The 21102-nt window shown below is 31.4% G+C and overlaps 1 protein-coding gene across 3 annotated transcripts; it reads left to right on the forward strand.

The window, feature by feature from the left end:
• The first annotated feature begins 9937 nt into the window (after positions 1-9937).
• On the forward strand, positions 9938-20272 carry LOC144560545 (Nucleoside diphosphate kinase family protein). Of its 3 annotated transcripts, XM_078309770.1 has the most exons (6): positions 9938-9941; positions 17175-17234; positions 17333-17551; positions 17885-17992; positions 18326-18441; positions 20007-20270. In XM_078309770.1, the coding sequence occupies exons 2-6, from the start codon at positions 17179-17181 to the stop codon at positions 20030-20032; spliced, it is 525 nt and encodes a 174-aa protein (XP_078165896.1). In that variant the 5' UTR covers positions 9938-9941; positions 17175-17178; the 3' UTR covers positions 20033-20270. The 3 variants fall into 3 exon arrangements, with proteins under 3 accessions (XP_078165896.1, XP_078165898.1, XP_078165895.1); XM_078309772.1 differs by lacking the exon at positions 9938-9941 and having other exon boundaries at positions 17102-17234; positions 18326-18446; positions 20015-20272; XM_078309769.1 differs by lacking the exon at positions 9938-9941 and having other exon boundaries at positions 17102-17234.
• Positions 20273-21102: the final 830 nt, after the last annotated feature.

Here is a 21102-nt window from a genome sequence, read left to right on the forward strand (position 1 = left end):
AAACTGTAGTGCTTTCTGCAGACAACTTAAAACCATAGGTGTTCTTAAGCTCGATCACCAAGTTCCTTTGTGAGTTTAACTCAAAAATCTATGGGATTAATTTTAAATGACACATTCAAACTATTGAAACCAATATTCTTTATGAGTAATGTGTTTACATGTTATAAAATTTAAAATTTTTTGAACTAATTTAGCATGAAGTCAAGCGGTAAAAAAAAAGATGATTTATAAGCATGGCCGGTCCTGACCATGGGCAGCCAGGGCGACTGCCCCGGGCCCCAAGATCCAAGGGGCCCCAAAAATGAAAATGTTTGTGTATATATAAAAAAAATAATTTGTATATATTAAAAATAAATAAAATATTAAGGCCCAAATTTTGTATGTATAAATGGCTCAATTTTTTCTATAAATAATTATGATTTATTAGCATATCAATAAAAAAATCAGACCAGCTAATCGCTTTCATAAATACTTTAACACCATATGCTTATAAGTCGTTTTTGCATTTTAAAATTCTAAATAGTTGATCCAAACCGTTCAACATGATATCCATATATTAAAACGTGCTTGGAGACCAAATTTTACATTTTTTTTTCTATTTCTAACATAGGTAGAAAATCATTATTTTTTATGGTTCCGAATCTTCTGAATCAATGGATTTTCTATCTATCTTAAAAAATAATAAAAAAAATCCAAAAAAATGTAAAATTTGGTCTCCAAGCATGTTTCAATATGAATATCATATTGAACGGTTTGGATGGACTGTTTGAACTTTGAAAATGCAAAAATGACTTAATAGGCATATTGTTTCATAAACAAATTGTATATATAAAGGGTCCAAAATTTTCTCTTGCCCTGGGCCTCAAAATCTTCAGGACCGGCCCTATTTATAAGTTAATTTTAATGAGTTCATTTTTCATCATTTTTAGACCGCATGACTTATACTAAACTAATTCGAAAAATTACAAATTTGATATGTATATATATGCATCACTAGTAAAGTAGATCGGTTTCAACGGTTTGGATGTGTACTTTCAAACCAATTATCTGATAAGTTTTTGAGTTAACCTAAAAAAGAAGCTTAGTGTAACCCATGTATTGTTAATTAAACTGAAAATTTCGGTGATGCCACTAACTTTTGTATGGATTATCTTATCTCCTATCTTTATTAGCTACGTCGTATATATATTGCATGTAAATTCTTGTTCATATATTACTTAAAAAAACGAGTCTGTCTAAATCAATTTCCTGCGAGTTCATTTTTTTTTTTTTTCACATTGGCAGCAAATATATGTTTGCCCTTCAAACTTCATTCAAACTTGTAATTTCTATTAGTCACTTCTCTAGCTAATTTAGACTAACAATCTTTTTGTTAGTCGAGATTTGAACTAGAAAATTGAGATAAGAGTGGTTAGATGAATAGGTATCATTTAATTTTATATTATGAGAGAGAGAGGTGGACTAATAGTAATAATATTTACAAAAAAGATTAAAAGTTTTAAGAAAAAAAATGAAAATTTTCAATTCATAAGAATGACTCAACCACCTTTTATCTTTCATTTCAAATATATATATATATAAAGAGAGAGAGAGAGAGAGAGAGACTAATGTGCATTCGAATGTATATGGGCCGAAATATATACGGTCCAAATTCGACTTTTCAAAATCCAAACGGTCGATCCGAATCGTTCATCTTATTATGCATATTAATATGTGCTTGGAGACCAAATTTTATATTTTTCTGAATTTGTTTACTATTTATTAAGTATTTTACAAAATTGTTGATCCAACGGTGGCTTAACAAAACAGTAAAATCAGCAGCCACCGTTGGATCAACAATTTTGTAAAATACTTAATAAATAGTAAAAAATTTCAGAAAAAAGTAAAATTTGATCTCCAGGCACATATTTATATGGAGAACAAGATGAACGGTTCGGATCGACCGTTTGGATTTTGAAAAGTCGAATTTGAACGTATGTATTTCGGCCCATATACATTCGAATGCACATTAGTCTCTCTATATATATGTATATGTATATATGTATGTTCCGCCACTGCAGTAGTTATATTGGCCTTCAGTTTATTTTGAAGGTGGTTCTCATGATCACATTTAATTTGACAGAAAAGCTATAACAATAATCCTACTTCATCTTATTAGTTCTTTAATTTTACCAAACTTTATCTTATATAACACAGATACAATTGTGCGCATTGTCAATGGTTCCTTTTCTTTTTTTTTTTTTTTTTTTTTTTCTCTTTTTTTTCTTTTGCTAAAGAATAAAGTTCATCATCATGCAAGAAAGAAAATCTTTTTTAGTAGTTCATTTTTGTAATAAAAAATATATAAAAAGTATCAGAGATTGTGGAAATGGTGGTATGATCATTCTATGATAATTTTCGGACTTTTGGACAAAAAGGAGGCGCCTAAAATATTTGGCAAGTTAAAATAAATATAAATTGAAGGGCGTGCTCACATAAATTCTAACAATCAGAGCCAGAGCTTTCAGACTATGGGATCAAATGTAAATAAGAATCAAGTATATAAAATTTTTCTACTACAAATGTAGTCAATTTCATACTATTCATAATTTTTAAGTTTAAACTATATTAAAATAAATTATAAATATAAAAAAATTTGAAAATAAATGGAAGTCAATTCATCCATTCATTAAACTTGGATTGGCCTCTGCTAACAACAATAGGCTGCATTGGTAAGTGGTAAAAGATTCACATGGGCAGCTTAGATTCAAAAGGAAAATAAATATTATAGAAAGACATTATCTGAAGAGCAATTTCAACCTCCCTATGGCCGAGAATCCATATTCTCTGAGCTAATATTATATTTATGTTTGGATTACAGTCGTCCAATTGGAATCCGATCCGAGATAAAATGCATGAAATCACTTTAATAATCGTGCATATTCTGATTAATGATCCATATCCAAACAGAAATATTCTATTACATTAGGTGATACAAATTCGCCGAGAATGGCCGACCCATCAATAATTGATTATTTTATTAATGGTTTGGTGCCAATAATGTACTAAAATATTAAACCTTGGAAGGATCTTAGAAAACGTCCAATAATGATCTTAGAATACAATCATCTTTTATCCTTTTCTATTAAGAAAATGATTCGGCACCAAAGAGATCTGTTACTCGTTCTTTTTATCAGATGATATTTTTGGTAATTATTATTTTTTAAATAACATTTATAATTATAATAATTGAGTTGCACTATAGTTTCTTATGTATGATATAATGGTTAAAACTAGGGTTGGGCAAAAAAGCTCGAACTCGTAACTCGCTCATAACAGCTCGCTCATTTATAGCTCGTTTAACTTGACTCATTTATAACTCAGCTCATTTACAACTCGAGTTGGCCAACTCATTTAATAAATGAGCTGAGTTCGAGTTGACCCCAACTCGCTCATTTATAACTCAAGTTACATAGTATTGGTCACAATAAATTCCAAAATAATCAAATCCGAATCTCTAGACTGTTATTTGTGCTTTGAGATTCGTGTAAAATATGTTTGAACTTATGTTGTAATACTATCACTGGTTAAACGAGTTGTGAGCCAACTCGAGTTGACTCTACAACTCGTTATTATCATCTCAACTCGAGTTGGCTCGCTCGTTTATTAAACGAGCCGAGTTTGAGGTGAGAGTAACTCGCTCAAACTCGGCTCATTTACAGCCTTAGTTCAAACTCTAAATTAAATGCAATCCTTCTTTTGTTGGGCTATCGATCGACGGGATCAATACAACTGTTCGAGTCTATAGTTTTGTTGGCTGGTGGAGTACGTGATGAAGGAAAGCTCCTCGTAGTACATGTCATGCTTTTTATGTATTGTACTGTGATTCATATTATCTCAAACATCATAAATTAAATTATTTTTAGATCGATGTCCGTTCAAAATTAATTTAATAGATATTAATTTTGAATAGTTTTTGTTTTGGATGTGTTTCTCCTTATTGTTTCCACAAGTACATACTAATCATTTATGTGTCTAAATAAGGGTGGATTTTACGCATACTTGGAAACATAAAATCAGGTACGATCTGCCACAGGTAGAGGGGCAAAACTAGATAATTTACATAGAGGTAGCTGGAAAATAAAATATAAAAATATATAATGTACAGGTGGAATTAACTCAAGAGCTCTCACAATTTAATGAGTAACTTTAACCACTAGGTTACAAGAAAATATCTATTCTTTTATGAGGGAGGCTAAGTTATATAACAACTTAAGAGAATAAAACTTTCAATTAAATTTTAATATATAATTAAAAAATTAGAATCATAGGGGGTGGCTTAACCACCTTTGCACTACACTAACATCCGCCCCTGCTAACAGCTATGTTTGTGTCTAATCTTACGCGTACCTTCTTCTAATCCCTTTAATTCCAACAACACATTTTGTGCTATTTTCACTTAGAATAATAATTAATAATTAATGAAATAGGCAGAGATGCATGCCAATCGAGGAGATTCATGCAGGGGCAGATTCAGGATTTTCGTCGGAGGGGGCAAAAAAATATCGAATCGGATTTAAATAACTTATTGGATTTTAACCCATTAACTAATTGGGTGCTCGATAAAAAAATAATGTTTTGACTTATATTTTCTAATGCTCTGACTTATAATTTCTGATGTTTTAACTTATAATTCTAATTAATTACCAATCATAATTCAAGAAATTTATTTTGATTTTAACGCTAAATTTAACTCGAATTACAAATCAAACATTCAGAGGGGCCAAAAAAAAATTCAGGGAGAAGCAAAGTCAATCGGTACCGATAAATTACCACTAAAACTCGAAATTCAGGAGAGCGGTTGCCCCTGGTCTACTCTAGGTCCGCCTCTGGATTCATGAGATGTAGAGTTGCATGCACCAGGCTACTGATATATATTTTCTAGTGCGCATGCAGGAGGTTTTTAAACATCCGGAAGATTTTAAACAGAAAATTTGACAAAATTATTATGGAAAATATTTATACCATAGTAGGAATTATCGGCCGATATCGATACGTATCGGTATCGGCCGACACCAATCTGATACTGAGCTGATACTCACAGATTTTCTATTTTTCGTCCAATTTCTGCTATTTTGGTCTGATTTTGGTCATTATTCGTTTGAAAACTTGAACCCGTGATTGATTAAATAGAGTATAAACTATACACATGCTGAAAACTTGTCACATTCATTGATTAAATAGAGTGGGGGGCGGGGGGGGGGGGGGGGGGGGGGATAATCAGCCACCATATGCATATGGATATGAAGATGTTAACAATCCTTCATTTGGGTCTACAATGTCTTCTTTTTTTGGTTCCGGACAACAATATCCCTTTTTTTATCATAATACAGACGACGATGAAGTGATCCAGCCAGCAGGACATAGTTTCTGGCAGTGAAAGAGTGTGTTTATAGTTTTAATGCTTGTATTATATTGTATTAGTGGATTATTTGATTGTAATAATTTATCTAAACATAAATTATTGACAAATTATTTTTTTTTATCAATTTTTTCTATTTTTTTTAGTGTAAAACAAGTTTCTGGCAAAAAAAGTCCAATATTCCGATCTGAATCGGCCAATACCAGCCGATACACCGATCCTGTATCGGTATCAGCCGAGACCAATCCCGATCCCGATACTGATAATTCCTACTATGATTTATACCTGACCACCTCAAATATTAATTAACATAAAATCGAGCTCTTCATTTTTCATGAAACATTTCAATGCCCAAATAGTCCCTCTAATTATTAGGAGTAGTGGGAATAATGCATTGTCGACTTCATTCATTGGATGAGGAAGCTAGATTTCATTACCATGCATGACTAAAAGATATCCAATGCAAGGTACGTACGTACGTATAGATATAACTAGAATCATACCCGTGCGTTGCAACGGCGACATATTATAAGAAACAAATATATCAATGAAAATAATAATTATCTAAAAATTAAAACACATGTTAATAGAAAATTTATATGATTATATATATAGAGGAGGGTTCAAATGCACCCAAATTTTTGTGCACCCAAATGCACCCTATTATTTTTCTCCGTTTTCAAAGTTCGAATAGTCAATCCGAACCGTTAGATGCGATCTACATATTAAGATGTGCTTGGAGACCAAATTTTACATTTTTTGGAATTTTGTTACTATTTATTAAGCCACTTTGAAAATCGCTGATCCAATGGTCCAGAAAATGTAAAATCAGCGATTTTCAAAGTGGCTTAATAAATAGTAAAAAAATTCCAAAAAATGTAAAATTTGGTCTCCGAGTACATCTTAATATATATATCGCATCTAACGGTTCGGATTGACTATTTGGACTTTGAAAACGGAGAAAAAAGATTTAAAAAATAGGGTGCATTTGGGTACACAAAAATTTGAGTGCATTTGAACCCTCCTCATTTTTAATTAACTTTAATCGTGATCTCTGATAACAATTTGATGATGTGATGATTCTTTATTTTTAAGTACCAATGATATCAAATAATAGCTCAATTCGAATCTAATATCAAATATCATACAACAATTCAATATCAACATATAATATGATATCAAAAAACATAAATAAAAAGTGTTATCGTTTGTATATATAGGATATATACACACACACACATATTATAAGAAAGAGTTAGGCTGGGGTGCTATGAATAGCATAGTGGCCTCTATGCTACGGCTCAATATTCAAGTTTTCAAAATCCAAACGGTCGATCCGAACCGTTCATCTTATTCTCCATATTAATATCTGCTTGGAGACCAAATTTTACATTTTTCTGAATTTTTTTACTATTTATTAAGTATTTTACAAAATTGTTGATCCAACGGTGGCTGCACAAAACAGTAAAACCGTTGGATTAGCGATTTTCAAAGTGGCTTAATAAATAGTAAAAAATTTCAGAAAATTATAAAATTTGGTCTCCAAGCAGATATTAATATGGAGAATAAGATGAACGGTTCGGATCGACCGTTTGGATTTTGAAAACTCGAATATTGAGCCGTAGCATAGAGGCTACTATGCTATTCATAGCACCCCAGCCTAACTCTATAAGAAAAATATATACTCACACACACGTTCCAATTTATATTCTTCTTTGTTTCCAATTTAGAATACACACACACACATACACACATTAATATATTATATATTGGAAATATATTCTAAATTGCTCACACCAATATGTATAAAAACAAAGAAAGAAAAATAAGGAAATTAAAAAAAAATGATTTCCATTGTGATTCGTATAGAAACGAAGAAGTAAGGAAACAATAAATAAAAAAAAATAGAAGGTGGAGTCTTCTCAATTGAAGAGGGAAAATATGAAAATAAAGGAATAAGAAAACAAATAAATATATCGCTAAATTTCAGAATTTGTTCATTTTAAATTGTAACGTATGATGTGGCAACACATGTAGTGAGTATGTTTTTAACTAAATTTAGACTTTTATACATAAAAGAGATGCATTTAATCAAAAGAAGACAAATTATGTAATTGGAGAGCTGAGAACAAATCCGAAGTTTCATCTCTCAATCGTAGCCGTTGGCGGATCGGACACCCAACGTGCTTAATAATAGAATGGAGATAACCATGCATCTATAATATCCATCAATTCAATTATCTAGCTAACTATTGTGTAGTGATACAATAATATATTTTTTTGATGTAACCCAAGACATTATTATTGGTACAGTTACATATATAATATATATATCTCTATTGGGAGTAGAACTAGGGTGCTCTTAAGCTCACCAAAGTTTTGGTGAGCTTAACTCTAAAACTCATTAAATCGATTTCAAATGACGAATCCAAACCGTTAAAATCCGCCTACCTTACGTGTGATGCATCTACATGTGAAATTTTTAAACATTCGAATTAATTTAGTATAAAGTCAAGCGGTCAAAAAACGTTAAAAAATGAATGCACTAAAATTAATGTATTAACCTTCTAATTTTGACCGCTTAACTTTATACTAAATTAATTCGAATGTTTAAAAATTTCACATGTAGATGCATCACACGTAAGGTATGCGGGTTTCAACGGTTCGGATTCGTCATTTGAAATCGATTTAATGAGTTTTAGAGTTAAGCTCACCAAAACTTTGGTGAGCTTAAGAGCACCCTAGTTCTACTCCTCTATTGGATAACATCATCTATAATTAGTCACAGGGATCTAAAATAAATTTGCCACATTTAGGAAAGAAATTCGTGCAGGATGAACATTATTTGATAGCGCATCAAATATTATTAGTAATACAACAAATCAATGCAAATTACAAATTAATTATAATAAAAAAAGAAGCAAGCATTTTTTATATAACATCAATTCAGTACACAATTAATTACAAGCAATGGATTCATTAATCGTCAGCACACATACACATACGGGTATACACATTTTTTGAACAAACAAACTTAAAAAGCTTCTCTTTACATTGAATATTAATTCTCTCAAATTTTGAGTTTCTCATAGAAGAAATTAGTCAATATAAATTAACCTCTCAATGTCCAAGCCTTGCCATTTCTCTGACTGAATGCTTTAAGTCTCCCATAAAGCATCACAACTACTAACAGGAGCTTTCCTTCATCACTCCACCAACCCGAAAAACTATTTGGCTGGTCTACGCAGCTCATCTCCGGGTGCAACTTTTGCAGTCTCGAACAGGCGTACCCTGTTGATAGATTAAGATTTTGCCTTATTATATCATACTTATATTGTTTACTTGGAACAAATAAAAAATGATTAAGTGTTTAATTTTGCTGGTTCATTTCTTCCTTGTAAATTAATTATACATGTCTCTCTCAATAAATATAGGCCAAAAGATTGCGTATTACAGTGTATCACCTCCTGTTTAATTTTAAATAAAGATTAAAGCCAAGAAAATTACAAAAAATTTAAGAGAAAATTATATACCTGACCACCTCAAAAATGATAGTAAGAGTGGAGAATTAAGTTCAGCGGATCCAATACTAGCCTTCTTCTTTCTACTATGCATGCCACAATAACGAACAAAATTATGCATACAACTTGGGGCAACAATAGCATCTTTAAAACGGTTGCAGTTCCGCTACGATTTTCCTTTTCGCTAACGTATTTCTTGAGTTCCTCATCTTCCTTTAATTAAAGGCATGAAAGTAGCCGAAGAAGGCAAATACCTTTCAAAAATTTGTCAAATAAAATAATATTATTGATAAGGGCAACTGACAAGAATACAAAATGAATTTAAGTCAGTAAGAAAGAACTTACATCATGAATATAATTAATAGTAGCACTTACATCATGAATATATTATCGACCGTACTGCTTGAATCAATGGTTTCAAGTTCAATACGAACCGAATTGACCCGACTCACAGTAAGCTCTGCTACGCTGGGCTTACTGGTATGACAGAAAACACCGAGCATTGATACAGAGACTTCCCCACCTACAAGCATCAAAAGGGTAGCCACTGCAACCTGTCCACCTCGGCCCTAACTGTTTCGGGTCTAGCCACTGTACCAATGGTGAGATTGTCTAGATCCCAAATTGTAGTCACAATCTCTCCATTTGCTACAGTGGCTAGACCCGAAACAGTTAGGGCTGAGGTGGACAGGTTACAGTGGCTACCCTTTTGATGCTTGTAGGTGGGGAAGTCTCTATATCAATGCTCGGTGTTTTCTGTCATTCCAGTAAGCCCAGCGTAGCAGAGCTTACTGTGAGCCGTGTCAATTCGGTTTGTATTGAACTTGAAACCATTGATTCAAGCAGTACGTACGGTCGATCGAATTGATGAATCTGGTACGGATATAAGTGTTAGGGATTCGAGTCAAAGTAGTCTCAAGTACTTGGGTTTAGTATGATCAATGATGGATCTTATGCAAGGATAACTATTTATAGAGAATTATTGAGACTATGATGTTTCCTGGGAGTTCCGAATTTCTTCCATAAAATATTGAGGTTAATTAATTAGATTTCATGTAACAAGTCACAATACATATATATTCTTTTAATTAATTATATATAAAAATGAAGAACTGATATATGTCCATGTATTTACACACACACACACACGTGTGTCTATAATTTACAATATTATACCCGTACGTACGTATACTATAGTACAAATATTTGAGACATCGGACATTTAATTCCGTGGTAAAATAAAAGGTTTGATTAATACGGAGTTAATTAATGCAGAAAAACTATTTTTTTTATCGAATTATCAAATAAAACATCACTGTTTTAAAATTATTGACAAAATATCACTGTAGAGCTCACTTTCTCTTTCCTTTCCTCTCCCTCTGGCCTCCTACTTCATGAATGTGTATCACCTCAGATAACTAAAGTGCAAGTGATAAATCTAAAGTGTTCTTTTAACTTAACATAAATAAAAACTATTCATACATTGTCACTTTGTCAGTTTTCTAATTGTTATACACAAATTAATGGACTATGTTGTATTGTAATGTATATGCTATTTTATATATTTGATTAGAAATCGTTAGATTTAAAGTCTAAACAGTCTACCCAAACTGTTTAATATATATGAGCTTCATATTAAAATATATTTGAAAATCAAATTTTATATTTTTTTGAAGAAAATTACTAATTTTTAAGATGAGTATAAAATTATTGTTTTTAGAAAATTCTGAACTATAAAAAAAAAAACAATTTCAAAAAATTCTAAAAAATATTTCAATATATACAAGAGAATTCATATATGCATTACAATGCACAATAGGGATTAGGTACACATTTGCAAATTAAGTAGCAAAGCCTTATTCTTTGAACTCGATCAATAAAGAATACTATATTCAACTATAAGAATATTCCAATGTTGCTGTACTACACTAACAAAGGTTGACCCTACAAATACACATACCGACTCATAAAACCCTTAAATTTTATTTTTCTGAAATTAATAACACTCTTTTATTGGTAGAAATGTCAATAACACTCTTTTATTATTTTATCCAATAAAAATGTCAATAACACTCTTTTATTATTTTATCCGATCTCTATTGTATATAAAACAATAAATAAGAATTAGATTTTTTTTTCGTTACTTTAATTATCAGATAAGGGTAAATTTTTTTTTTCATTATTATAACAGCTAATTTCTTATTCATTATCATAATATTTTAAAATAAAATTATATATATTGATATATATATTTGTATGAAAATGATATATGAAATTTCATAATACAAATTAGTTGTATTTATTATTATTTTTCTTTTTTTCTTGTTTTGAAAAATATTTCATCAAAAGCACAATTCGGCATGTCAATTGCATTTTTTTATCCATTTACTCGATCTGTACCGTATTTCAAACAGATAGTAAGGATATGATTTTTTTTTTTTGTTAACTTATCAGATATAGGTAAAAGTAACTTTTTTTTGTTATCGTAACATGTACGTGTATGAAAATACCTCCTCCTATACCATACCCGTTGACACCTCTAACCTCCTGGGCTCCAACTAGCATATTAATCCAAATAGAGTGGGAAAAATGACACAGCAGAGCTAGCTCTGTCATAGAACGGCACGACATGTGTGTCAGTTACGTGCTTTGACTCGCGTGTCCCATGTCATGACCATCTTTTGAAACTTTGGCACGGCACGAAATGTCACGTGAAAATTCTAGTCACGTCACGGCATGGCACGTAGTCACGCGAGTCACGTGTAATTAGGACAATTAGATATTGATTAAATGGTGAATCTTTAATAAACTAACTTAAATTATGATTAAATGGTCACACGAGTCACGCGAGACACGTTTGGCCACGGCGTGACCATTCACGTGCCGTAACCACCCCTTAATATTTTAGTCACAGCACGGCACGTGAAAAATTAACTTGGTCACAGCACAGCACAGCACAGCACGAGACCAAAGTCACAGTGCGTTAGACACGGTACGACACGACACGGCACGTTTTTTCCACTCTAATTCCAGATATCCAAACTTTAGTGGAATCTGTACCTATTGAAATTTTTTTGCTTGTTTTAAAGCCGGAAAATTAATTTATATCCGCTTCTTCTTAAATTAAATTGGGTGTAATTAATTACGCAAAATATCACTAGCTATAGGAAGGGTGTGAAAAAACCCTCGAATATTCCGACGGTTATCTTGACAAAAAAAATAATATAGTAATTCAAATGTTGCTTCGTCAAGGTTGAATTCTGGGAAAGCTTTTTAATAGAGAATTATTGAGAGTAAAATAAGATTCCGCAGATCTCTAGGAAGCAAGTTTTAAATGCCTCGCAAGGACTGAATTAAAAAATATATATATATATATAATATTTCGGTTTAAATTGCACCTCATACATATATTGGGGAGGACAGAGACTCCTCCTTCATTGGATCCTTAATTGATGAATCTTTCTATGTTAAATTAGAATATTTTAAAAAACTACTCATACATATTATATATTGTCACTTTGTGTGTTTTCTAATTGTTACACACAAAGTCGTTAGATTTGATTAGAAATCGTTAGATTCAAAGTCTAAACAGTCGACTCAAATCGTTTAATATGAGCTTCATATTAAAATATATTTGAAAATCAAATTTTATATGTTTTGAAGAAAATTACTAATTTTTAAGATGAGTATAAAATTATTGTTTTAAAAAAATTCTGAACTATAATTTTTTTTTAAAATTCTAAAAAATATTTCAATATATACAAGAGAATTCATATATGCATTCCAATGCACAATAGGGACTAGGTGCACATTTGCAAAGTAGCAAAGCCTCATTCTTTGAACTCGATTAATAAAGAATACTATATTCAACTAAGAATATTCCAATGTGCTGTACTAGACTAACAATGGTTGACACAACAAATACATAGAGGTGCTACTTTTACCCGATTACCCGGATCCGACCCGGAACCGAACCGGAACCGACCCGGATCCGATTAATTTGGATAGGGTATGGTTTAAAAAATATAACCGATTAAATTATGGGTATGGGTACAAAATTAATAATTTAATATCCGACCCGGATCCGAACCGGAACCGATAATGTAATGGGTAGGATATGGGTATCATTTAATTATCCGACCCATAACCGGACCCGACCCGATACCCGTATAAATACTCGATAAAATATATATTAATAACTCTGCATCAAGTTTTTGTATTAGATAATATATTTCAGCTAAGCTATAATTTGATCAAACTTAACCAAATTTATGCTACTGTTTTACACTACCATTTAATTACATCCTTAACTAGCCATTTAATTACGCCCTTTAATTTTTGTTCTATATTATACACATGTGACACATGACACATGACACATGATTGTCAAATTTATTCTTCCATAACCAGCTTATTTTATACCTTTTTTCTTCTATTACATTCAATTCATAGATTTTTTTGGAATTATAGAAAAGGAAATTATCATCTCTAATATTTTACTTTCTAAAAATTATATCTCCTCCATCCTCCTGAATTCAAAAGCTATTAACAAAAAACTGAATTCAATATTTTTTGTTACACCATGAGTACTCCAAACAACCAACAACCAACTAATAATTTAGAGTTATTATTTTTATTTTGCTATATAACATGATATATTTTATTATTTATAAACATGATTAATAGTATAATTTTTATTTTGCAGTAGTTTTTAATTTATATTGTAATGATTTATTATATGAGATGTTTAAGAAATTATAATTATATTTAAGTGTAAATAATTTCTCGAATACCTTGAAGTTGTGACCTATACCCGCTCTGGATCCGGAACCGCCCCGTATTCGAACCGGACACGATAATCCACAAACAAGTTACGGGTATCTATCTACCCGGAACCGAAAGACTGGACCCGAAATATCTACGGGTAGATAGGTATCCGGATCCGGACCCGACCCGATTTGAAACAAATAAGTATATGGATCGAAATTTGGACCCGAACACTTTTAGGGTCCGGGTCCAAATATAATAGTACCCGGACCCAACCCGACCCGATAGCACCTCTACAAATACACATACCGACCCATAAAACCTCTAATTTTTTTTTTCTGAATTTAATAACAATCTTTTATTCGTAGAAATATCAATAACACTCTTTTATTAGTTTATCCGATCTATATTGTATATGAAACAATAAATAAGAATTAGATTTTTTTCGTTACTTTAATTATCAGATAAGGGTAACATTTTTTTTTCATTATTATAACAACTATTTTCTTATTCATTATCCTATAAGACAATATTTTAAAATAAAATTATATATATTGATATATGAGGAGAGATCCAATTACAACTTTTTTGGTGACACCAAATTGCATTCTCTATTTACAAAGTTTTTAAAGTTCATATCTAACAGTTTTATGCATAAATATGAAAAGATATTTGAAGAATCGTATTTAACAGTTTTAAAGTTCATATCTAACAGTTTTATTTTTAAAATTACATAAATCATATCTAACATTTTTATTTTAAGATTTAAGTTTTAAATTTTAAATTATTATAATTTTAAAAATAAAAGCACAATAAAGACATTCGAACCCTCCTTGATGCTAAAGTAGAAATGAGAAATCACAATCAAATATAATTAAATTGCTGTTTTTTGTTAACTAGAATCAAACTATATATCTTCATCATTTTTATGCATAAATATGAAAAGATATTTGAAGAATCGTGTTAGACGAGTAAATTTTGCTCAAAAAAAGTGTTAGACGAGTAAATTAAAATAGAGAAATAGTTTTATTTAAATGCTAAATAAATACTGTAAATGTATCGTTCTTAATTATATTATCATGAAGCGACATGTGACGATTTAAGTGGTTAGAGAATATAATTGAAATGCGAACAACGTTGTGTAGGAGTGCAAATAGATCTCATATTATCCGGCTGTATCTGGATTTATGTCCAAAAATTAAATATAAATATTTAATATTTAATTATCTGTGTAGATATGGATACAAATATAGTTAAAATTTTGGTTATTCATATTCAAATAATAGATATATATCATATAATTTAATATATATTATGAAAAAAATATAATTTAATATATATTATGAAAAAAAATTATGTATATATTTATGAATATTTGATCCACATCCATTTATTATATACTTGTCTGTTTGCGAAGGGAGGATTTACCGATTTACACTTATCTGAAAGAAAGTATTCTTATTACAGTTTTCTTTTGTAACAATATTCTTATTACAGTTATGTTCATGTATTTTCTATCTGGAGTCAAAAATATTTATTGCTTAAATTTATATCTGAATTGATTAATATTTACGTTTAATTCACAGATCTATTATTTTTATTTTGAAACAAAAGAATTCAAGTTAAAAATTTGAAGCAGCGTTTCGTGAAGACTTAAAGTTTTTTCAAGTTAGGTCGACCTAATTAAATTATTTTTGTTTGTCAATCTATTATATGTCACTATTTGTGAAGTTTAAATTCTTTTTTTTTTGTTGGTATTGTCATGGATATAATAGTAATATTTTCAAAAATAGTAATTTTGATCGGCTTATCCTTATCAATAGCCACCCCCTGTACCTTCGTGTATTGTGGTAGATTGTGGTAGATTGTTGTAGTCCTTATAGATGGAATAAGTTAAGCTAGATAAATGAGTAAACTTAAGCCAATCGAATGTTAAAATTTATGTCACCTTAAGCTGGCCTAAATATTCTGCACCTTACCCTTTAAACAGATCGGGTAGTGGTAAAATTATATTTGTATATGTTTTTATTTTTCGGATACGGATAAGGATTAGATATTAGACAAAGACGTACTGATACGAATTGGATATCGGATATCTGTAGATTTTTATATAAATATTTTCATAATGTATATTAAATTATATGATATGTATTTACTAGTATGAATAATTAAAATTCTCATTGAATATCAGATATATATTGAGATATTCAGATATTAGATATCCATATCTAATTTTTAGATACAAATATGATCGGACATTATCCGATCCATTTGCACCCCTACTTCTTACAAATGTATGGCTCCCTCTTCCTTCCAAAAATTAGATACGAATATTTAACATCCGATTATCTATATCCTTAAAAATATTGAAATAGCGTACTTCCCCTTGTATAATTCATAACATCATATTAATACTTTTAACATAAACTTACAAATTTATCAAATTAATTGTCTTCTCTATTAAAACTCATTTTAAATTTACAAAGAAACCTTTCAATTAGGGGTGGCAACGAACCGAACCGAACCGAACCGAACTTACCTTAGGTTTGAGTTTGGTTTGAATTAATTTCGAATCAAACCTGGTTTGATTCGTTTCGAACCGAACCCATTTCGAATCGAATTAATTGCGAACTACACATTTTTCGAATCGAACCCGAATCGAATCACAAACTAAATTATTTTTTAGTAGCCCTAGTTATACCGGTAGTTTATACATTAATTTTTTCTCGCGGGACAAAATTCACATGGCTTCCTTTTACTGGTATGAACTATGAAATAAGTGTTTTTAAGTTGAAAAATTGTTCATGAAAAAATACATCAGAGACGGCTTTCCTGGTATGAACTATGAGAGACGACCGAAGAGAGAGGAGAGACAGTCATGTAGGCCGGAGAAAGAAGTGACAGCCGGAGAGACAGCCAGTCGCCGAGAACATCGGCTAGATTTTAGAGGTAGAGAGAGAGTGAGTTAGGGAGAGGTGGAGAGAGAACTAGGTTATTGAGATTTGAGAGCGAGGGAGTGTCGGCTAAATTAAATTATGACTCTCTATCTTGAATTTTAATTTCATCAGGTAAATGGATGACCGGTGATTTCATGAGATTTGAACCACAAAAAAATCACGAACCTATTTCGATCAAACCAGGCTAGGTTTGAGTTTGGTTTGAATTAATTCCGAAACGAACCTGGTTTGGTTCATTTCAATTCGAACCCATTTCGAATCGAATTAAACTCGAATCAAACTCGAATCAAACCGGAATCGAATCACGAACCTCGAACCCTACTTTCAATAGATAAAATAATACATTGAATAAATTTGTGAGTTCTTTAATATTTAGTAGGGTACATATGGTACGTAATTTTATGGTTTTCGAGGGGTATGCATGAAATTTCCCCCTCGCATTTTAAGATCTGATCATCTGACTACCATTTGACAATTCTATTCTCCGTTTCTTTATTCCCCGCTCCTCTCCATTTCACTGTTTTTCGCCCTCATGAAACCGCTCTCGCTGTATTTCTTCCTTCTCTCCTACCACCTCCTTTTCTCAGTGTAAGCTAACCTGGTCTCTCTCTGCACCTTCTATTCTCTTTTCTTTGGTCGATTATTTTGTTGGGTTTTTGACTTTTTTAGTTTTATGATTTAATTAGGTGTCAGAATCATGAAATCAAGGAGAGAACTCTAGCAATAATAAAACCAGATGGGGTGCAAGGGAATTACTCGGATGAAATCAAAGAAGCAATTTTGGAATTGGGATTTGAAATAGTTCATGAGTCCAAGTTTCAGTTAGATTATGAAAGGGCAAGTCTTTTCTATGCTGAGCATTCTGGCAAGAGCTTCTTTCAAAGCCTGATTTCATATATGACAAGGTGATTGAGAAATTCTGGTATTGTGTACCAGTATTGGTGTTGTTGTTTACAGTTTACAGCTTACATACCCCCACATGTACAATTAACCAGAATTTAATTCAATCCAACCATTAATTTCTCCAATAAGACTCAATTTTACCCATGTTTGTTTTTGTTTTGTTTCCACATTTGTCTTGTGCAATTGAGCTTGAATTTGATTGAATTGGTTCAACTGACACTAATTGGGTATCTTCACACTTAAAACCCAATATACCCCCAAACTAGCCTTAATCTATGCATTTAACAGCATCAATTTCATAACATACCACCTGGTATCTATTTCTTGGTACACAGTGGCCCGGTATTAGCAATGGTTTTGGAAAAGCCAAATGCCATATCAGAGTGGCGTGCATTGATTGGTCCTACTGATGCAAGCAAGGCCAAAATTTCTCATCCTAGGAGGTCAGACATGGCAATTTTTTTTTTTTTTAATTGTTATCATTTATTTGACATATTGGGTTGTTGGTTACTGAAAAATTATGAAAAATCCAGATAATGCCATGTATGCCCTGCAAAACAAGAAAATATATGCATGTCCTTCCATGTATCCCACGTACCTGGACTTTAACTACATGCAATGAGTAAGAAAAGAAGCATAAGTCAGGCACCTTGAAAAAAATTGGAGATATGTTGCATATGTGTGTTATTTTTAATGTTTTGCAAGGGCATATATGATTTATGATGCTATTTAGGGGCATGCATGAAATTACCGATTGGAAACTAATTTAATTGCAGTATTAGAGCTATGTGTGGGATGGATTTGGAGAGAAACTGTGTGCATGGCTCTGATTCGCCTCAATCTGCTACAAGAGAAATTTTATTTTTCTTTGGAGATGTGATGCCCATATCAGGTGAAGTTCCTCTCTTTTCTTTGTTCAAGCTATAGGGGTTTTTGTGTCAGGAACCAAAATTAGTTTAGAGTGAGTGCATATATTTTGGGGTTGTATGAGGATCTGTTTCTGGTCTATTCAGTTTGATGGTTGTTTCAGGTTGAATCAAGTCATGTTAGGTTTAAAAAAAAAAAAAAAAAAAATACCTGAGTACTCAAGTTCTGAGTCAGGTTGGTCATATAGTGATATAAATTCACTAAAAGTAATCCAAAGTGAGCTTAAAGAATAGAAATGATATGTTATATTAGAGTAAGGCTACGGTGCTATGAGTTGCATAGAGGGCTACGGTGCTACGGCTCAATATTCGAGTTTTCAAAATCCTAACGGTCGATCCGAACCGTTCATCTTGTTCTCCATATTAATATGTGTTTGGAGACCAAATTTTACATTTTTTTGGAAATTTTTTACTATTTTTTTAGATAGGTAGAAAATCAAATATCTGAATGGTGCAGAATTTTTTAGATCAAGTGATTTTCTACCTATCTAAAAAAATAGTAAAAAATATCCAAAAAATGTAAAATTTGGTCTCCAAACACATATTAATATGGAGAACAATATGAACGGTTCGGATTAACCGTTAGGATTTTGAAAACTCGAATATTAAGCCCTAGCACCGTAGCCCTCTATGCAACTCATAGTACCGTAGCCTTACTCGTTATATTATCTATGCCAATTTAGTAACTTTTTAAAAATTGACAGTTGAAATCTAAACTTCTTTGACATTCACATTACTTATTTCTCAACAACAAAGTTAACCCTCTATAGTGCAAATAGGGGTGTCAATGGGTACGGTACGGGTCGGGTGGAGACATTTTCATACCCATACCCATTAAAATTGACCTTACCCATACCCTACCCATACCCATTAAAAATTGATCTTACCCTACCCTACCCTTACCCGTTAATCTTATCGGGTAACGAAACGGTAGCGGGTGAATAACGGATAATACTAGTATAATAATTAGTTTTATTATATTTTACAAATTAAACATCAAAAACTCATTCATTTTAACACATATATAATTGCATTTCTAATAAAAAATAAAATAAATGTGTAATCAATTCCAACTAAATTATTTTTTATAAAGAATAAAAATTCAAAAACACGAATAAACATTTAAGTGGGTTAGAAAGTGAATTAAATATACATTTAAGTGGGTTGGAAATTGAATTGAATACATATTTGAATTTTATAATTACCCTATAGGGTAACGGGTATGAAATAGTCATTACCCATATCCTTACCCATTTATTTAACGAAAAGAAATTCTTACCCATACCCATACCCAATAAGCTAACGAAAAGAAAATCTTACCCATACCCGCCTTATCGAATACGATACGGGTCGGGTAAAAGGCTAAAAAGGTACCATTGACACCCCTAAGTGCAAATAAAGCATAAGAACAATGCATGTTAAACTGAGTTTACAGATCAATGAAAAAAATAGGTTCATGTGCTGTATCCATGCATGAGTACATGTTGTATTTGCAACCTCTACCATGCCTCATTTTTGTTTTGACATGCAGATTCTGAGAAGCATGATGAACTGTAGAAGGTTTTTCATGGTTTTCTCAAGTACCATAATTGAGACAAACTCTGTATTTTATTTTATTTTTTTTATTGTGGGGTGTGGTTTGCATAGCAACACTTTAGCTTTGTGGTGTTGATGTAAGGGACTGAGCATGTTGCTCAATTTTGGGTTTTAGACGCAGCTTTTTGTGATTCCAAGGATAGGGCATCAACATTATTGACAAGTACTGTATAATTACACCAGTTTCATATATCAAACGGGCCTTTCTTCAAAAAATGAAAAAAAAAAAAACCCTGAAACATTATTTTGTTTGTTGACTTGAGAATGAAGGCCAAATTGTAAAATTTTCCCCTTAATTTGACTATACATAATACAAGAATCTGTAAGTATTCGTGAGAATACAAGTGTTTAATAGCATTGGTAGTCTCGTGGATACATCCGTCAGTAATTGTGATTATCTCAAAAATAACATTTTTTATTGGTTTACTTTTGGCAGTAGTTATTTTTTATTTTCACAAATACTCACAGATTCTTGTAATATATTACATTAAATTTAATAAATATATATTTTACAAATAGCTGCCTGTTTTTATTTTAACTAGAAACAGACCTCAACTTAAAATATCCATCTGATCAAATACCCAAAATATCATAAGAGTAAATATCCAATCAGCTGTGTATCTCTGTCCAATGTGTGAAAATGCAGTAAAACACAAGTCTGATTGATACTTTCTTACTTACAAATACACAAAAATCACTCCTAGATGTATGATGAGCATAATTAAACTCTGTCACTTTAACCAAATTTAGAAGAATTAAAAAGTTCCTAAATCTTAGAGTGAGTCTATGGTAATATGCATAGCACGGATTGGTCCGCCTTCAAAATTCTAACAATCCATTCAAACTGTTTAATATGATTCAAATATATAGAATATGTACTTGTAGACCAAATTTTACATTTTTCGGACTTTTTTTATTATTTTTTTAATTCTCTGGTGATGGATCAGGTTCAGGTTCAGATTTAAGTGAAGTTATAGGGATTGGTGTGGTAGAAAGATTATGGTGATTTGTTGAGTCATTCAAGTGCACTA

This window comes from Carex rostrata, chromosome 10, assembly GCF_964058835.1.
Source record: "Carex rostrata chromosome 10, lpCarRost1.2, whole genome shotgun sequence".
In the NCBI taxonomy this organism is placed as follows: Eukaryota; Viridiplantae; Streptophyta; class Magnoliopsida; order Poales; family Cyperaceae; genus Carex; species Carex rostrata.

Coding starts and splice junctions, on each gene's coding strand:
- LOC144560545 (XM_078309770.1), top strand. CDS start 17,179: ATGAAACCGCTCTCGCTGTATTTCTTCCTTCTCTCCTACCACCTCCTT. Junction 17,552..17,884: donor CTGATTTCATATATGACAAG/GTGATTGAGAAA, acceptor CTTGGTACACAG/TGGCCCGGTATTAGCAATGG. Junction 17,993..18,325: donor AAAATTTCTCATCCTAGGAG/GTCAGACATGGC, acceptor ATTTAATTGCAG/TATTAGAGCTATGTGTGGGA.